The sequence below is a fragment of the Microcebus murinus genome, chromosome 4 (genome assembly GCF_040939455.1).
Source record: "Microcebus murinus isolate Inina chromosome 4, M.murinus_Inina_mat1.0, whole genome shotgun sequence".
Classification (NCBI taxonomy): domain Eukaryota; kingdom Metazoa; phylum Chordata; class Mammalia; order Primates; family Cheirogaleidae; genus Microcebus; species Microcebus murinus.
In genome coordinates, this window is record NC_134107.1 from 42,792,260 (window position 1) to 42,812,728 (window position 20,469).

Genomic DNA, 20,469 nt, shown 5'->3' on the forward strand with positions numbered 1-20,469 from the left:
CCAAGGGCTATGCCTGATGGATGGTGTTATAGACCGAATCTTTGTGTCCTCCCAAAATTCATGTTGAACTCTGACCCCCAACATGATGGTGTTTGGAGGTGGGGCCTTTGGGAGGTGAGTAGGTGCTGAGGACAGAGCCCTGATGAATAGGATTAGTGCCCTTATAAAAGGGGCCCCCAAGAGCTAGCTCACCCTCTTTCTGCCACATGGCAGAGGCCTTCACCAGAACCTGACCACGCAGGCACCCCGACCTCAGACTTCCAGCCTCCCAAACTGTGGGAATGAAATGTCTGCTGTGGGTGAGCCACCCAGACCGAGGTACTTTGTTAGAGCAACCCAAGATGGCCAAGACGGGTGGAACAGCCACACCCCCAAATCATCTCCACCAGGTTTGCACCTGCTCTTTATTGAAGACCTACTATGTGCCGCTCATTGTGCGGCTGAGCCAGTCCCGGGAGTGAGAAAAACAACAGTGTTCACAGCAAAGAAGCTAAGGCCTCTGGGTAGATATATATATATATATATATATATATATATATATATATATATATATATATATATAAACAAACTCGTCTGGCTAAAACTGGACTTCAGTTCAGCAAGTGCTGACTGAGCACCTACTATGTGGTAGACACTATATTATTAGGTCCTGGAAACCCAGTGATAGAAAAGATAATCCCTGTCTTCAAGCCTGGCAATTAGGAAAATAGAAAAAAAATTTCAAGATGATTTGGTTAGAAGTTAAACTAAGGATGGCACGGGATCCTTTGGGAGATCACAGGAAGGGAACTAAGGCTGAGATTCCCAGGAAGGGGCACCCGAGCTGAATGCAGACAGAGGAGGACTCGTTAGCCTGGCGGGGAAGGGCCAGGAGAGGCTGTCCAGGCAGAGGGCACTCCACCTGCGCAGAGGCTCACAACTCACAACCCACGGAGTGTGCTGGGGACGACAAAGCCTTTGGCGCTGCTGGGTTAGACGTGCCAGGTGGGGCCGAGTGGTGGCAGAGCCAAGCTGGCTCCATCCCAAGAGTCTGCACTTGATCCCCTATATGATGTGCAGCCACAAAGGACTTTTACGCTGCTGAGTGACGCACACGGTCAGATTTGTGTTTGAGGAGGATCGCGGCGGCTGTGCTGGGGTTGACAGGCTGGGTAACCCGGCTGGCACAGCAGGACAGTGGCAGTGGGAGCAGAGGGACAGTGCCAGGCACCGCAGCACTGGAGGAGTGCCATGAGGAGGGGGGGACAAGGGGGGGGAGCATGGCCAGCTCTCCAGTGGAGCTCAAACCTGAAGTCTGGGCCTGACTGCAGCGGCACCAGAAAGGCTGGTTCATTAGCATGACAAGTGCTGCTAGTGTACCGAGGCCTGCCTAGCAGACTTCCTGAGGGGACATTCAAGGCTGGGGGCACCACGTTAGCTCGCTCCCCCAGCCTGCTGGCTTTGCTCACTACCCCTTTATTCCAGACCATTAAGAGCCAGCCTTCTGGGAGGCTTCCTCCGGGCCTTTGTTTAAACGGAGAAGCAAGGACATTTAATTGCCTCCGCTAGACACCCCGCTTCATCTCCCCACACCCCCCTGCACACCCCTCCCAGTCAGTACCCCGGGCCCTCCCTCCCTCGGCAGCTTCATCCCACAGCTTGAGTCCTGAAACATAATCAGTGCGTGTTCTGAGGCCCTCCTCAAATTATGGTTCTGATCTTTGCTTCCAAAAGCAGAGCTGGAATTATAGCTTGGCTCCACAAGAAGTTCAAATCCACAGGGTCATAAACCCTTTCATGTTCTGTTTCAAGACCTTTGCTGGGGATTTTAGCAGGTTTGCACCTCTGATGTTGTTACACGGTGCTTAGTCTGCTGGTTCCAAGGACTGGGACCTCCTGCCAGGGCACAGGGGGTGTTGACTACTTTGGCTTTTGTGCCTGTTACCCATTAGGGTCTCAGGCCTTAAATAGCTTTTGCTTTTTCTACTGAAAGTCCCCAGAGGGCAGGAGCAGGAGGGGACAAGCGCTGAGTGAGACTCTACCAAGTCAGATTACAAAGAGAGGGGACACCGTGGCATAAGATCCTGCAGGCCAGTGGCTGGCTGCAGCACTGGACCCGGGGGTGAGTGGACCCATGTTTGTATCTGGCTCCCTGATTCGGGCTTCTTAGCTTTTCTGTGCCTCGCTCTCCTTATCTGTGAAATGGGCATTCTAATCCATTACGAAATAAAAATTGCCACCATTGATCGAGGGCACATGCTGGGCCCAGCCCTTTGTGAACCTTGTGCCTGGCAGCGTCTCATTGCAACCTCACAGCAGCTCAGGGAAGTGAGTACAGATGAGGGCACAGGGGCTCAGGACGGTTCACTGACCTCTACATAGTGGCAAAGCTGGAATCTGCACCAGTGGGGTCATAGGTCGAAACTGTTTTTCAAAAATGGTAGTGGGCTGGCTCAAACCATCCAGTCTCGCATAAAGGAACCTCTTGGACTTTAATAAACCCATTTTTTTTTTTTTGAGACAGAGTCTCGCTTTGTTGCCCAGGCTAGAGTGAGTGCCATGGCGTCAGCCTAGCTTACGGCAACCTCAAACTCCTGGGCTCAAGCGATCCTTCTGCCTCAGCCTCCCGAGTAGCTGGGACTACAGGCATGCGCCACCATGCCCGGCTGATTTTTTGTATGTGTGTGTGTGTATATATATATATATATTAGTTGGCCAATTAATTTCTTTCTATTTATAGTAGAGACGGAGTCTCGCTCTTGCTCAGGCTGGTTTCAAACTCCTAACCTCGAGTGATCTGCCCACCTCGGCCTCCCAGAGTGCTAGGATTACAGGCGTGAGCCACTGTGCCCGGCCAATAAACCCATTTTTTGAAGGCAGTTTGAGCCATAGTTAACTTTTTTTGAGCAATGACTGAGGACCTAGTGGGAGGGTTTAGCACACACTGTAGCTTGGGTTGATTTTCAGTCGGCTCATGCCCCATGCTGACGGGTCACAGCCCTGCTCTGGTTGGTTGCTGCCTGCCGCACGTTGGCTCTGAATATTTTCCCCATCAGCCCCACACCACGGTGCCTGGCAGTCATTCATTCATTCATGGTCCATGAATTTTATACAGGGCATGGTGTGTGAGGTCTGATGTATATATTAAGAAGATGACAATGGCTGCTGGTGGAGGATGTGCCACATGAAGGCCATGATGGCCACAGTGGGCCAAGAAGGTCACAGGAGAGAAAGAAGGGGAGGGGGGAGATGAGACAGTGGGAGAGAGAGGGTAGAGGAAGAGAGAGGAAAGGAGAGAGGAGAGGAGAAAGGAAAAAGAAGGAGGGGAGGGAGGAGGAGGAGAGAGAGAGAGAGAGAGAGAGAGAGAGAAGGAGGGGGCAGGCAGAGAGATTTGCAATTGTTTGGAGGGAGTTTGCCAAGACACACTGGATGGACAAAGGGGAAGGAAGCTAAATATTCAGTAACTCCTATGATACTGTTACTTAATGAATTATATAGCAAACTTCTACTACTGTATATAGCAGGCTCTTTGCAAAGCCTGGAAATGCCCAGAATAACATGCTATCATCTGGTTCCTCTTCCTCAGTCCCTAGGGGAGGCCACACCTAGGAGTCTATGGTTCCAAGGGTATGTTAAGCGCTACCAGAAAGCAAATGCAGTTATGGGGAGGCCCTGGGTGGGTGAGAGGCCCCCACAGGATCCTACCTTGGGTGGGGAAGGAGAGGAGAAGGCAGGCCCAGAGCCAGCCCTGGAGCATGAGCCAGGGTTCCTCAGGCAAAGGAAGCCAAAAGGCTCTTCCAGATTATTCTGAGAGTGCTGGATCCATGGACAAGTCAACTGTGGCCTGCCCTCCCCTTCAGAGACGGGTCAGCCTGGTGTCTCAGATACAACACTGGCTTTAGGGGTTGAATTCCTGGGTTGGACTTCAAGCTCTGCCACTCCTGCCTGTGTAACCCTGAGCAAGTCACTTAAGTTCACCAATTTAGGATTCCTTATTCACAAAATGGGGAGGCTAAAGCTAATACGTAAGCACCTAGCAGGATACCTAGAATGCAGCAGGTGTTCAGTAAGTGAGAGTTGTTGTTTTGTTGACAATGAGACCCAGAGACCAATTCCACAGGTGCCAAACTGCGGAGAGTCCTGCGGCGGAGCCCAAGCCACCTCCCAGAGCACCCGTCTCCGGTGCACCCAGAGTCCTCATGGGCCCTATCTCTCCATGGGAGCGCTGCCGCAAGTGAGAAGGGACCTGGAGATGCACCTCCTCTGCCCGCATGGCGCTTGGCTGGCAGTAGGGCACCCAAAGTGGCTCCCGCACTCACCTACCAGAGTCCACCTCTGCACCCTCTCCAAGGCACACGACAGACTCCTGCCGAGACCACGACGTGCCGTGGCTCTACTGCACGTCTTCCCCTGCTGCAGACCCATGGGCTGCCCCAAAGCCACATGCTGACAACCCAAATAAGCAGCCAGGGAGCATTTTTTTCAGCCTCACTTTGCCACCGTGGAAACTGTAGGGCTGTGACTCCCTCTCTCCAAATCTCAGGATAAGCTAAAGGGAGCAGTGCCGATAGAAATCCTCGAGCTGGGGGCTTGAGCCCACTGAGCCATGCAACCACCTCATTTCCCCGTTCAATCTCCTCCACACGATCCTGCAGCATCCCTCAAAGTGTCAGTCTCTCCTCAGATCTCATTTCAGGCAATTTTACAGTCCTGAGCACCACCAATTAATGAGGGAGATAAATCAACGTATGTAGCGGATGAGGGAAAACAACGGGCCCGCAGCCGGACACACAAAGCCAGCCTCCCGTTCCTGGATTACTGACACGGAACGGCCACAGGGGTCTACAGCCAAAGCCGTTCCCAGGAGCAGGCGACAGTGGGCAGACCCTAAAGATCAACTGGTGTGATCGATATGGCCAGGGCAACTCTGCAGCCTCTGCTGGGGGTTAAGAAATAGTTAAATGCTCTTAAGAGAAAATATCACACCTGCAGCTTCAAGCATTGTAAGATCCTCTTAAGTAAGGGGCGGAATTCGCTCAGCAACAGCAGAGCATGGGCCGAGCCTGAGCTGCACTCTTGGGGCTTTGTTTGCTGAGCTCCCAGATGTGGAGAATGACACCTGGGAAGGAGACTGTCTACAAGGCCAGCGATCCAGATGTGGTGGCCTTTGCAAGCACCTCCATCGTGCATGGCACCAAGGAGATCTCACCGGTGACTCACGCAGCTCCCAACAAGCTTCACATTTTGGAGGGTTGGCAACTGAGCCTCCAAAGAGGGAGGCAGATACGATGATTAAGAGCAAAGGTTTTGTGGCCAGAAAGACCTTAATTCAAACCCTAACTTTGTCTCTTACAGCACTGTGGCTTTGGGGAAGGAATGTCACCTCTCCAAGCCTCAGTTTCCTTATATGTAAAACTCATTTCCTTGTATAACTTTCAAATCCAAGTGCTGTTTTGTCTTCTGGGACTCTGGTGTATGATGCAAAGTCTGTCAACTGCATGAAAAATCACAGCATGGGGAAGTCCTTCCAAATGCCCCAGAGCTGCCCATTCCCCAGCTGACCGCCCGCCCTGCTCTGGACAGGCAGCACCCACTGTTAGTGCTGATTTACGGAACAACGTGCATCCAAGTCTGATTAAATCCTGGGACAAAACACTCACCAAAATAAATATAATTCATTGCTTATCGCTTACTTGGAATTTTGTTATCTCGATGAAAATAAGACTACAATTCCATGAGCTTCATCTCCTAATATAATTTTGGTGAAGCTCCAATTGGAACAAAATTCATGCAATGTATGATAGCAGATTTTCTTCAAAGCACCAGGAAGGTCCAAGGCCCCGTAGCTCTGCCCTCCCTCCACTTCTCCTTGGGAAGACTTCCTCTGGTCCTTCACGCCTGGGCATTCTCCAGTGCCTGCCATCAGCAACCACAGCTACCCGCCTCTCTCAGATGCCTCTAAGCGCATCGCAGCTTAGCCCAGGCTTAGCTGTGAAGCACAGTCAGGATGGACACCTTGAGGCTTTCTTCCCCCTGGAAGAGGTCTGCTGCATGCAGAAGAGGGGGCCCCTCGGCAAGACAGCTGCAGGGGCTGCTCCGCCTGCTGTGTCTGTACACACGAGTGGCCTGGGGCAAGAACCCCACTCCTCACCGAAACACTATCACATGCTGACACTGTCATCATGACTCAGGGACAGAGTTCACAGACTGCCTGCCCTGCATGGATGAGCTACACCCACGAGTCATTCTGTTAACTCTGCCCTGGGAGTGATAAACAAGAACACTGACTTACTAGAGCCTGGGCACCTTAAAATCAGCCAGTCTGACTGCCCAGATGAAGAGATGAGGGAACAGGGAGGGAAAGCATCTTGCCCAAGATATTCACTGGTAGCAGAGCCAGGTCTAGGACAGGGTCTCTTGGTTCCTGGAGCACCACTTCCCTTATTGCATGGCTGCCTTCATAATCATCACCAAATAGACTACGCGTGCTTTCATCAGAGTTACTCAGAGTTCACGCTTTCCAACCCCACGCAGAGATGATCTTGCTCCTGAAGCCTGGAGGACAGACAGCAGTCACTGGGGCCACTAAAAATCTCAATTTCCTCACTGGCAAAGCGAGAGGGCTACCACTGATGATTCTGAACAAACCCAACCCTGGCGCTGAAAGCTTCTATTTGACATGAACTGGCTCAGGAGGGGCAGCCTTGGGAAAATACATTCACATGCAAAGTAACCTTGAATAGAAACGATGTCTCACTGCCACTCTGGGCTGTCACAGCTGTCCGGTATGACCAATATAAAGGTTACACTGAAACTAGGGGCACTTCTCCACGGGCCAGTGTAAGGGCTGCCTTATATGCTGGGCTCATCTCAATCCGATCTTACACTTCAGTAACAGAAATCACGGCTAGGCTGCCCTTTAAAACAGACAAAGGATATTAAAGGAAACAAAAAGAAAATCCCAATGGAGGATGAGATAAGCAGGCCTATTGGACATACGGGTAATATTTTTAAAGGAGCTCTCACATCACCACTGGCAGGAAAAGAAGCCTCCTGCATTTTACTAGGATAACAGCAAGCTTTCAATGTGGGACCACACGTAGCCCCCAGGGATGCTTCCAGTCCTCTCTGCTCCCAAAGCACATGGCAAAAGTCTCTGTAGCACTTGGCATATGGCTTTTTAGGTTTGGAGACAATGGTTTTTTAGGTTTGGAGACAAACTACTTGTGTCTACTTGACTGCAAGCTTCTTGAGTGCAGGGAAGTCCTACTCATCTTTAGATCCCAGGGGCCTGGTGCATAGCAGATGCTCAGTAAATATTAAGCAATCATCAGCATTTTCTGTAAGTTGTCACATATCAAAACACAGTACAAATACTTTGTTGAAATACAACTGCCCCATAGCATTGGATATAATTCCTTAACCAATTTAGTTATCATGTTCTTTTATTTACCAAAAAGGCAATTATAACTTCTCACTCTCCCCCACCCAGAGAAGCTACTAGAGGCCATGTAGTCAGACTGGGTGGCACAGTGCCTGGCATCTGATAGGTATACAGTAAATACGCAATGAGCTGCATAATATAGAATTGATTAAAGGGGAGAGGGAGCATATTGAGCTCAGGCAGTCATTTGTACATAATAAAACAGTGACAGTTGTAGTTCACCACATATTTTCTGTTCTCCTTGTAGGCACATGGGAGAACTTCACTTCCTTTCCCTTTCGAATTTAAGTGTAGCTATGTGACTTCCTTTGGCCAATGGCAAGGGAGGGAAACATACAAGAGTTATTTCCAGGCAGAAAGGATTTTTTGTGTTGTTTTGTTTTTCTAAAACAAGATCTTGCTCTGTTGTCCAGGCTGGAATGCAGTGACATCATCATAGCTCATTGCAACCTTAAACTTCTGGGCTCAAGCAATTCTCTGCCTTAGCCTCTCTAATAGCCAGGACTATAGGTGAGAGTCACCATGCCCAGCTAATTTTTCTATTTTTTGTAGTGATGACATCTTGCCATGTTGCTCAGGCTGGTCTCGAACCTCTGGCTTCAAGTGATCCTCATGCCTCAGCCCACCACAGTGCTAGGATTACAGGCATGAGCCACTGCACCAGGCCAGGCAGAAACTTTAAGAGACAGCGTGTTCTCTTTCTCCTTGCCATGAAGATTGGCAATGCTCTCAATGGTAGTTTTTCTAGCACCCTGGGTCTCAGAGCAAAAAATGATATAGAGTGTAGCCTCCCACCAGCCTGCAATGGACAAAAAGTGTGGGTGGGTTTTTTTTTTTTTTCTGGAGCTGTTTGTTTTGCAGCATAACCTATCCTATCCTGACTGATACAAAAATGTTCCCAGGTACCTGAATTAGAACACATGAAGTTATTTTCTATTGTAGGGTACAGATATAGTCAGATTCTGACCTGGGGTTGGGGCCAGGTTCCCCATTTTGGCTTTTCTCTTTGGACTCTTATTCTTGCTTTCATATTGCTAGCTATCTTTTCATCCATACTTTGAACAACCGTTAAGTCTATCTTTAAACAATCGTTGAAAAGTCACCACTTACAGAAAATGTTCTTTGGGGGCATGATTATGCTCTCTTCCTGCCCCCTCCCCTGTCGCCCCTACCTCTCCACCTCCAACTCAGCTGTGCTTCTACTATATAGTGCAACAAAGCTATGGAACAGAGCTGTGACGTTGGGCAACATCAGTGAGTGGGAGGTTCTCACGGGGCCGCCATACTGCTTTTCTCTTTTTAATGTGAAAACACCCCAGGCACAAGAAATGGTACTCTGCACACTATTCCTTCTTTTCTCTTTACAACCCCCAGGAGAATTCCTTTGTGGTTTAAGGTACAGATGTTTTGCTTCCTGTCGGCGCCACCCCCCTGTGCGGCACAGGTGGCCCCCGCCCTCCGATCCCACAGCAGCAGCTCTTCTTAAAGAGGAAGGCAGTGGTACCGGCAAAAAAGAGGCCCTTGGGAAGGGCCAATGCAGTAATTATTACCCTGTCACTGCGGAAATGGAGATTTGCCTCTAAGGTTCCTTTTATGAGCCCTAAAATGAAAGTGACTTTCACGCCCTCCTTTGTTTCTCCTTGCTATACACAAGCAGGAGGAGGAGGAGGAGGAAAGGGGATGGAAAGGAAACACAAAAAAGATCACTGATGTCGGGGGCACTGTGCTGGAGGCACCTTCTCATCCAAAGAGAATGGGTATAACCCTTGAATGCAGGACTGAAAAATGCTCAGGGACATAATGGGTACACAGGGAGTTCTAAGGTAGTCAAAGGAAATGAGAGAGGAAGGGGAGAGAGAGAGAGAGAGAGAGAGATCTCAACTGATTGACCCTGGCAAGAGGAGATGAAGACAAAATAGTATGGGAAAAGTCAAGAAGGGAGGTGGAGAAAGCAAGGCCAAGTTCATTTTCACCTAGGCCACTAGGAAGCTCAATGCTTAAAATACTCAAAACTGCAACCATGTAGGACCTTATGATTCATGTACCCATGTTTTCTATTTTCTCCCTTTTCCGCAAATCATACTCTAACTTACATTTCCCCCTGGCCCTAACACTACATTCCTTTAATTTATCATTGTTCTTTTATTATATGTAATTATTATAAGCTATTATGGAAGGAAGAGGGCTTATGAGTTAATATAAAGTGAGGGGCGGAGGGGGAGAACCCAGATTGCCCTAAATGGCTTGCAGGACCTAAGAACAATTAAGAGTGTTTACCTTGGGTACTTTACAAAACACGTTCATCGCCCTCCTTCACCTCATCTGACCCTCACAACAGTCCTGTTAGATAGGTATGAATACCGTCCCCATTTTAGAGACAAAAACCTGAAACTCAAGGGAGTTACTAAGTGACGTGAGGACTGGAACCCGGGCCTGGTTACAGCAAACTCCAGGTCTCCTCTTCACTCTACAGCTGCCTTCGCGATGTAACTGAGACGGTCCATTCAGTGCTATTCAAGAGAACTTTCCGCAATGCTGGCAATGTTCTATGTCTGCACTGTCCAACAGGGTAGCCACTAGCCACACGGGGCTTTTGAGCGTTTGAAATGTGGCCAGTGTAACTAAGAAACTGAACTTCTAATTAATTTTAAATTTAAACAGCCACGTTTCACTGGTGGCTATTATATTGGGTAACCCAGGTCTATGTCCTCTCATGGCCACCACTTGGATGTAGGGGCAACACGGCTCAAACACTGGCAGCTAGAGATGGTATGAAGTGAGATTAGTGGTCAGAGCGTGGGATCCCCCCTGCTTTACTTGGTGACAGTGGGAGGGTCGGAATTAGGCACAGAGAGGAGATGAGGAGGGAACAGGTTTGGGGGGCTCTCCTTAAACCGTGGTCCAGCCTCTGGAGGCCCTGCAGACCCCCAAGCTCTGGGTAGACAACCGCCAGCCACTGCCTCAGGGGTCACACAGTGGTTAGCCAAGACCAAGAGAGAGAATTTTTTGGATGACTATAGAATCTCTGCAGATTCTGGTGGCCCTGGCTTTCCTAGGTCACTAAAGGCAAGTATCAGCTCTGGCCCAGGAACTTGAAATTGTGGACTCCTCCCCCAGCTAACAACACAAAATTGCAAAAGGGGCCCGGCGCGGTGGCTCACGTCTGTAATCCTAGCACTCTGGAAGGCCGAGGTGGGAGGATCGCTCAAGCTCAGGAGTTTGAAACTAGCCTGAGCAAGAGTGAGATCCAGGCCGGGCGCGGTGGCTCACGCCTGTAATCCTAGCTCTTGGGAGGCCGAGGCGGGCGGATTGCTCAAGGTCAGGAGTTCAAAACCAGCCTGAGCAAGAGCGAGACCCCGTCTCTACTATAAATAGAAAGAAATTAATTGGCCAACTGATATATATATAAAAAAAAAATTAGCCGGGCATGGTGGCGCATGCCTGTAGTCCCAGCTACCCGGGAGGCTGAGGCAGAAGGATCGCTCGAGCCCAGGAGTTTGAGGTTGCTGTGAGCTAGGCTGACGCCACGGCACTCACTCTAGCCTGGACAACAAAGTGAGACTCTGTCTCAAAAAAAAAAAAAAAAAAAAAAAAAAAAAAGAGTGAGATCCAGTCTCTACTAAAAGTAGAAATAAATTAATTGGCCAACTAAAAATATATAGAAAAAAAAAATTAGCCGGGCATGCATGGTGGCGCATGCCTGTAGTTCCAGCTACTCGGGAGGCTGAGGCAGAAGGATTGCTTGAGCCCAGGAGTTTGAGGTTGCTGTGAGCTAGGCTGATACTACGGCACTCTAGCCTGGGCAACAGAGTAAGACTCTGTCACACACACAAAAAATAAAAATAGGGCCCGGCGCGGTGGCTCACGCTTGTAATCCTAGCACTCTGGGAGGCCGAGGCGGGCGGATTGCTCAAGGTCAGGAGTTCAAAACCAGCCTGAGCGAGACTCTGTCTCTACTATAAAAAATAGAAAGAAATTAATTGGCCAACTAATATATATATATATAAAATTAGCCGAGCATGGTGGCGCGTGCATGTAGTCCCAGCTATTCCGGAGGCTGAGGCAGGAGGATTGCTTGAGCCCAGGAGTTTGAGGTTGCTGTGAGCTAGGCTGATGCCACAGCACTCACTCTAGCCTGGACAACAAAACGAGACTCTGTCTCAAAAAAAAAATAAAAAAATAAAAATAAAATAAAAAACTGCAATAGGTCTGAATTCACCAACAGGCATCCCTCCCTCTGAACTTGCAAGGAGGCCAAGGAGCAAACTGGCCCAGATTTATATAAGAAAGGACCTTTTCCTTGAGGTCTGAGATCACACATGGGAAAGGGGTGAGGGCAAACCCACCTGCAGTGTTCATGCGCAAAACATCTAGGATGGGGAGACAAATCAAGAACATCCCCTTTTTCCTCTTAATGCAAACTGTTTCAAATTCTCCCTCAAGGATTGAGTTTACCTTTCCAGCTGTTTGGCTATTGCTTGTATGTTTAGCGACTAAGGGCTCATTTAAAGAGATGACACCAAGGTAAAGGCTCAGAATTAGGGAATGGAAGAATCTTTACAAAGAGCATCCCCTCAAGAGGCCATATGTTAGGTGGTTGTAGGATTTGGGGAGGGTCAGCAGGCCTGGATTTAAATCCCAGCTTGGACACTTGCTAGTTGTGTAACAAACTCAGAGAGGCGAGTTTACTGACCCTCCCTGAGAACCGCTGCTTTGCATCTATCAAACTAGGATACTATCTCCTTTGTAAGTGTCAGGTGTAAATGAGGTAATATTGCAAAGGTGGTTGGCACGGCTCCTGGTATATAGCAATCCATCGGGACATGGCAACGATTATTGTTATTACTTTCTGATATAAGTTTTTATTAGTTATCTATTGCTGCCATGACAAATTACTATAAACTTGGTGTCTTAAAACAACAAAAAATGTATTATCTCATAGTTCTATGAGTCAGAATCCTGACATGGGTCCGTCAGGCTAAAGCTGTGGGTGTCAGCAGGGCTACGTGCATTTCTGGAGGTCCTGGGGCAGCGTCCTTTGTCCTTTCCCCTTCGTAGAGGCCACCTGAGCGCTTTGGCTGGAGCCTTCTTCCTCCATCTTCAAAGCCAGCAATGGCAGGGTGAATTCTTCTCAAATCACATCACTCACTCTGACCTCTTCTTCTGTCTTCCTCTTCCACTTTTAAGGACCTTGTGATTACACCGGGCCCATCTGAATATCCTGGGGTAATCTCTCTAACTAGATGTCAGCTGATAAGCAACCTTATTTCCCCCTTATCATGTAACCACAGGCTCTGAACATTAGGATGTGGACATCTTTGGGGGGCTTGGAATGGAGGGAGGGTAAGGGAGACAGTCTCTTCTCATTTTTCCTCCTTCTCTTCCATGGCTCTCAGCAAGGTCTATGCCTAAGAAACAAGTGGCTTGGGGCCTTACCACCTGGAAAGGGATCCCCACGACAAATTCCATCTGCTGGCTGAGGACCTCTGGCCTGGTCTACACCTTTCCCTCCAGGTCAGGCCTGGATCTGTGAATGCTCTGCTTGGAGCCAGGAGGACTGCTTTGTTCCACGTGAATCACAAAGCCAAGCGGTGCCCTGGGCTCCTGGAGCCCTTGTGACACTCCCAGTGGGAAGGAGGGCTTGGCTTGGCAGGCTGCTCAAATACCAGGTTGCATGGTTACATCCTCACGCTGCGGCACTCCCCCCGGGAGCGGCTGAATTCAGCGGATTCAAGCTGAAACTGGGGCAGCTCTGAATACCAAGGCCAGGGCCCCAGAAAGTCTGCACAGCGACTCTGAATCCTTAACTGAAAGAGCAATCTCTACACCTAAAGCTTTTATAATTTGGAGGATAATAAAAAACTTTTAACAAGAACAAAAAAAAGGTCTCTCCTTTCTGCCTGCAAAGTTGGAGGGACATTTTCATTGTGTTCGAGTCTTGGGCTGACTCTACCTCACAGCATTTGTTTTTTGTCTTTGGAAGGGCTAAAGTGATTTGGTTTTCTTGCCTAAATTAAGAAAAGCCACTGACATTCAGTAAGTGTCCCAGTGGCTTAGAAGAAAGTTACCAGGTAGTTGCAAAGTCCTCCTTCTGATCTGATGTGCACACCAGGCCTGAGTTCTGTTCTCCTGGTGTTCTCGGTGACAGGTGTGTGACAACCCTGCGATGTCCTTTAGGAGAAGCAGCTAACTGCCCCAGCCCGTTGTATGCTAAAGCACAGGTTGATAAAGCAGAGGACCGAGAGCCCACTGAGGCTTTGGAGCCACCAAGACAGGGACTCAGAAGTAAAAAACTTTCCCAGACCTGAGCTTTATGTTTTCAAAGCACTCATCTCGCTGGAGTTCAGGAACTTTTCGTGGGTTCTGAGGGGACAGTGGCTCACGTAGGAGCTGCCGGAGTCCAGCAAGCCACCTGACTGTTAGCCCAGCCTCTCGGCCCTCCTTGGCATATTTCTTCTTCCTCCCAGGCTGTGAGTTCGGAGACCTCCGGGCCAAAGCTCCCTTTATCTGTCCGTTATCTGGGGCCTATGACATGTAATAAGCCACCTCCATTTGTCCCTTTTGATCCTCCCTTCTCAGCCGGCTGGCTCTAGTTTGATGGAAGTAGCCACCGATCACTATCAGGAAAAACCTGGAGCCCAGAGGTGGCAACCCTAAAGAGTGACAGGAGATCAAGGGTACACTAGGCATTTTGAATTTACTATCTGCATTTATTATTTCTCAGAAGCCGGCTGGTGACATACCAGACTCACAAACTGACATGGTCTCTATCTCCCAGGCTCCGAAGGTACACATTCCTATCAGTTACTTTTAATAACCCTAAAGATACTGCAGCCACATCCTGCTGCAAACAGCCAAGCTCTGCCCGGTAGGCCAGCGTCCTCTAAGGTCTTGCCCTCCAATAGCTGTTCTGAGCTGCACTGCTGAGGTTACAGATTTTCTAAACAGGGATCTGCCTTTCTTGTACTAGTCTTCCCTTTGCTGAAGTTTGATCAGATCTAATCTCTCAGTACTTTTCCTATTTCCTTCATAAACTCACATGGTCTATTGCTTTTGTGTGAATTCACTGGGCTGTCTTTTCATACAGAACTTCCTTGAAATACCTTAGCTCTGAGATCTTTGATTATCAAGTTAAAAAGGAAGAATTCTGGTCATTTATCTAATTTAAGTTGTTTAAAGAACATATTTCTGATTATGGGGGCAAAAACAGTATTACCCAAATTGTAACCAATTTGCATACTACTTTTCTTTCTGATATCACTACACACCATCTGTGATATTCTTCCTCGATATTTTACACTGCATTGTCTCAAGCCTACACTATCCTTACCTTAAGCAATATTTGTAAAATCATAGGTTTGATGTACTAGTTGTAAGTTTTTAAAAAATCTTAAAATTAAAGTGTAATTATTAAAAAGAAGTATTTTCCTGTCTACTATCTAAAATTACCCCCTATATTACTTATGTTAGCCTTCCACTTTGGGAAATGGTCATCTAGAATATATTTTTGCAACTGTACATAACTACTATATATTTGAGATTTTTATGAAGAATTTTATAGAAAAAAATCCACTACTATTTTAACACAGCCAAAGATGAAGCATTACTATGGTCTGTTCATAACAACTTTGGAGAGTAAAGAAATTTAGCATATTCTAGAATAATGCAAAATATCTCCTGGCCTATAGGTCAGAACTTATATAAAACAGAAATTTATAATCCTTATTAAATCCTATTTCTTTAAAAAGCAATCTGAGTTCTTTCTTGAAAACCTGGTCAGTCATCCATTCAGTTTTAAATAAATGATCATATCTGAGTATTCCAGTCCAGGGAGAACCAGAAGACATTGTTGTCCACTTGGTTCAGCCACATAAGCTGAACTAAGACAACCTAACAAATGCTACCCATCTTTCCAACCCCACCCCCAAATCCTCCATCTCCAAAAGCAGAAACAAGCTCAGCTGTGATCTCTAATAATTCCATTAACCCTGCAATGAAGCATTAAATTAAACTGCCTAGTGCAGATTCTTCTTTTGCTATAAGGGGCCTGCATTTTATGCTGATAAATTTACCAATCAACTACATGTATACAAGAGAACACAAATGAGAAAGATAATTGGGAAATCTCCAGTGGGCATGTTGATTTTTCCCCTCAATAATATTTACTATAAAGATTTTAGTTACAGAGAGTTTAGTCTTCATTAACGGCAGAGAAAAAACCAACTTGTGCTAGAACCCTAGCCTTTTGTCATCTCTGATACATATAAATCACAAGCCTGGACACTGAGTAGACTTAAGGAGGACACATTCGAGTCAGTGGTAGAGACTGGGCCAGATCCCAAGTTCCTAACAACGAATTCAGTGTTTCCCAGCCTTCCCTGAGAGAACATGAAGATTCCTCTTCAGCAAATTCCATTTCTGGGTTTGACTTTGGTATCCGTCTCTTCAGTGTGCTGCCCTATTTCTCCAAAGTCAGACAACTACGGGAGTCACTTAGCTCTTTGTAAGAAGCATGCCCTGCCAAGAGAACAGCAGGAAGCTGTCCTCGTGCTACTATTTGGCTTTCCGACATATGAGGTTTAGCACCCAAAAGGAGTACAGTCATTTCAAAGCACTCACATCTGAATTCCACACTACGTCTCATCAACCCAGATGTGGAAAGAGGTCAAGCACGCCAGAAAAAATCCTTGAACAGCCAGATCATTAAAGGCTATTTGAAATCTGTGCTGAAATCCAGAATTATAGCACAGTAGAGCTGGAAGGGATCCTGGCAATCATATAGTCCAAGGCCCTTCTTTAACAGGGTTGCTCAAGGTCACAGAATAGGTTTGTGTCAGAGTAAGGACTGGAACTGGGAGGCCAATAGACCTCTTTATCCTAGCGTTTTCTGAAGCTCTTTTCTTCTCTGACAGCGGTGGTGATGACACACGATCAATCCCGGTAATGTCAACGTCTCAGCACGTGGCACATAAACCTACATCTCTAAGCCTTGCCTCCCACTACCAGGCAACAGGAGGCTCTACGGGGAAGGCTGCTCCGCCAAGGTGAAGCGGCTCCCTTCTGCACATGGACATGTGTGCCCCAAGGTGCAATGCCTAGAAAGCCAGCTAATGAGAGAGGAAGTAAAGCAGACCCCTGGGGCCTGCTGAGCTGACGAAGGTGCAGTAGCAACAGTCAAAACAACAACGGAAGCACCCAAGCCTGAGCTCCCTGTGTTCTTGCTGTCAGCAGCTCTACCCTGCACTGAAGCAGGACTCAAGAGCGCTCAGCACCCCTCTCCCAGTGTGTCAGCTCCCAACCCCAGGCCAGGCCTTCCCACCACTCTCCTAGCATCACAACCCTCACTTCCCAGGCCACTTTGGAATCACCCATGCATCCTGCCAACCCCAACCGAAGCGAGCTTACCTGTCAGCGTCTCCGAGGCCCAGGGAGGTATTTCGTTGCAAGGTCTCCCGCACCACAGCCATCCCATCAGGGAGACGGTTCAGGCGACGGGTGTAGAGGCCAAGTCCACCGTCGGTCATGTACCTTTAAGAGGATGAGGCACATGTAGGGTCAAAAGCAAGTGGCAAACAGGCTTGCTGTTCACATCCAGAAGCCCTTCATGGCCATCTCATTGTGCTTTAAGGGGGAAGGAACAGAGGATTCCCTGAGGCTCTGTCACCGATCAACGCCCAAGGATAACTCAGCCTCTGATTCAACCTAGAGAATCACCAACTTGCTAGCAAAAAAAAAAAAAAAAAACCAAAAAAAAACCCTCAGCTTAATTAACCCAAACTCACAGGAATCTATAAAGCAGAAGGGAACTAGTGAATAAAATTAACTGTCAGATGTATTCATGACATTCTTTTTAATGTCAGCAATTATACAAGCAGGTGTTTTACCTGTGTAAGTGAAATTGACAAGTCATTAGCAAATCATAGGCAAAAATATTACAGAATAGTACAGCGGAGAAAGCAGGCAGACATTTAAGAGAGGAGGAAAGGACAGAGGACAGAGGAAATACCTTTGCCATCACGGGGCAAGTCGCTGCTCTGGGCTGTAGGGTTTTCACCTAAACTCTGGGAACGTCACAGCTGGTGATATATGGGAATGTCACAAGGCAGACATGCGAATTAGCAAGATATGGGATATAGAAGTGCTCTGCAATCTGTGTAAGACTACATAAAATGGAAGACATTATGGTTGTTGTGATCTTGAATTTCACCTTTGATATTGATGTCTTAGGGGGATTGTCAGGAAACTCTGTAAACAACAGCAATGCTAATTTACTCTTTTCTAGATCTCTTGGTGACACTACAAAGCTGTCTTCTGCTGGAACCATTGTTGTCTAGGGGAGGGAGGGTCCTTGGAACTTGCTGTACAGATGGCTGGCAGTCTACCAACCAGACAGGTTCCCGAAAGCTTAGCACTAGTAGGAGGTAGCTCAGGTCCAAAGCCATAGTACCTCGTATCCACGTTGGTTCGTTCACAGCACCCCATAAAGGAGACTGGCTGGGTCATTTCCCCCACATTCAGAGGAGAAGAGGATGGCAAAGCAAAACTTGGGCAGAGCTCAAAAGCAAACTTGGATCCTTTACTCCCTTGCATGGACCCCATCAGATCACCCGGCAAGGTATCTGAACATGCAGGCATTTCACTTTTCAAGTCAAATAATGTGTAGCAAGAACATCAATGAGTCATTATTTTCTTGAAACAGAGTCGGCTGACCAAAACCACTGCATTTTACTGCACTCGGCATTTTTGCTTTTGCATACATGGGGTTGATCCTGAAGGTTCCCCATCCTTGAATTTCTTCCTCCTCTAGCTGGGGACCTTTTCGGGGTATATCCTTAGAAGAACAAAATTAGGAGATGCTGTGGAGGTTTCCCACAACCAGTAAGTTCAAGTAAGGGGCAGGGAAGAAAGTTCCCACTGAAGCCCTCTAGTGTCAGAAGCACCTTCCACTACGGTCACCGGAATCCTCCCTTGCTCCCGGGACATCACGTCTGAACCGAACGCCTCTGATGTCCCCTCCTCCTCCCTTTATGAACTAACGACCACAGACGACGCAAGGCCAACACCGTGGACAATCTGTTGGCATGAGTCAGACCAAGTGTTTGTGGTTGATCCGACGACACGACAGTAGAATAGACTGAACTTTTCACTCAACTGTATCATTTTAAAAACAAAAAAACACTCTGTGAATATACGACAAACCACTGACTTGTACAATTTAAAATGGTGAATTTTATGATATATGAATTATATCTCAATTAAAAAAGTAAAATACACGGACTGTAGCTATAGTTAAATAATTATTTGTTTAATTGCCTTTTGATGCTTGTCTCTCACACTAGATGGTAGGCTCTTTGGAAGGAGAGATTATTCCTATTTTGTTCAAATATATCCCATGAGCCTAGTGCTTATTAAGTACTGATTTTGTTGAACGAATGAACACATGAATGAATGAAGCCCAGAGACATAGCCATAGGGTGGGGTTTAGCAAAAACTTTTTGTAAGACACTGATGACAGGTTTTCTTTCCTCTTAAATGCTAATAAACTGTACTTCTGAGACATAACAGCCACCAAATTAAACTGTGTATCTGCCAGTCTAACCATCATCCATCTATCTGTCCATTTGTCCTTCCGTCCACCTATCCATCCGCAAGTCCAACAGATATAGTGATTCAGGGCAGAGCTGAGATAAGCTATGTGCATTCATCCTGCAACTGCCACAAGGAGGGAAAAAAAAACACCTACAACAAAATGCTGTAACTTTGCCAGAGGCTGGACTTTCTAGATCAAATGTCCTTTCAAGGAGAATTCAGTGGAAGCTCTTTAAAATACAATCTATTGCACCATTAAGCAAGGCAGTTAATTTTGATTTTAGCAAAGTCTGCCCAGCCAGTTAGATAAACAAAATTCTTTCAACTGGGGAGATCTTGTCAAAGGACAAACAAACTAATTTTAGCATTCATTTCCCTGCTGGATTTTTACTGCTGGTGAAACAACACGCACAGTTGGGCAATTACATGCACCCGGGCATGTAGACAAGGCCCACACATACATACCCCTGGCTTCCGGCTACGGCCAGAGAGCAGAGCCTGGTGAGCATTTGGGGATGGAATGCTAAGACGTGCTGCAGCCCCCTAGCCCAGCAACACCTGGCTGCAGTGTGGTTCAGTGACAGTCAACGAAGGTGGGAAGGCCCTGGAGAGATGGGACTCAGTGGGTGAATGTGGTTTGTCAACTGCTGCCAGGAATTCTTTGTTTAGTCAGATAGGAGGGAAAGGCAAGGATAAACCAGGATGCTCTACCTTCTCAAATACACTAAGAACTGAAAGTCAGGGAGCTGAATGCGACTAGTCTGGCAACGCTCTAGGTTCGGTTGCCAGTCTATTTCATTCAAGGTGTGTGGGTGGGGGGAGGGAAGGAAAAGGGGTATGGAAAATGGGGAATTTACCTCTTCTCCCAGAGGTTTATAAACATGTATTCGATCATTTAAAAATACTACTACTACTCATACCAGGTACAATGGCTCATGCCTGGATTCCCAGCATTTTGGGATGCCAAGGCAGGAGGATCACTTGAACACAGGAGTTCAATACCATTCTGGGCAACATAGCAAGAACCCATCTCTACAAAAAATTAAAAAAAAAAATTAGTCAGGCATAGTGGTGCACACCTGTAGTACCAGCTGTTTGGGAGGCTGAGGCAGAAGGACCACTGGAGCCCAGAAGTTTGAGGCTGCAGTGAGCTAATGATGACACTACTGCACTCCAGCCTGGGTGACAGAGTAAGGCTCTGTCTCTAGAGATGAAAAAGAATAAGAAATAAAAACAATATTCTTTAAAATAGATTTTGTTGTATGCCTTTTCCTGGGAGACAGCACAGCACTGGAGACAGAGTTGTTATTAGAACCAGCCTCACACTCAAGAATCTAATTTAAAATATTTCTTTCCAAATTATTATCCATCAATTATAATAGTTTGATTTACAAAAAAAAGGTTCATTATATGTTTTTAAATAACTCCTCTAGTCTCGACAAAAATGTATGTTTTTG

At 47.1% G+C, this 20,469-nt stretch overlaps 1 protein-coding gene across 8 annotated transcripts in view; it reads right to left on the reverse strand.

Annotated features, from left to right (window-relative positions):
* Positions 1-20,469, reverse strand: part of NAV2 (neuron navigator 2) — a 378,822-nt gene that overhangs the window by 104,056 nt on the left and 254,297 nt on the right. For all 8 annotated transcript variants that reach the window (XR_012918953.1, XM_012756707.2, XM_012756702.3 and 5 more), the window contains one exon: positions 16,829-16,951. Coding sequence is in view for 7 of the 8 variants with exons in the window: in XM_012756707.2 (XP_012612161.1) it covers positions 16,829-16,951 (123 nt within the window). In the remaining variant the exon portion in view is untranslated. The remainder of the gene's footprint in view (positions 1-16,828; positions 16,952-20,469) is intronic.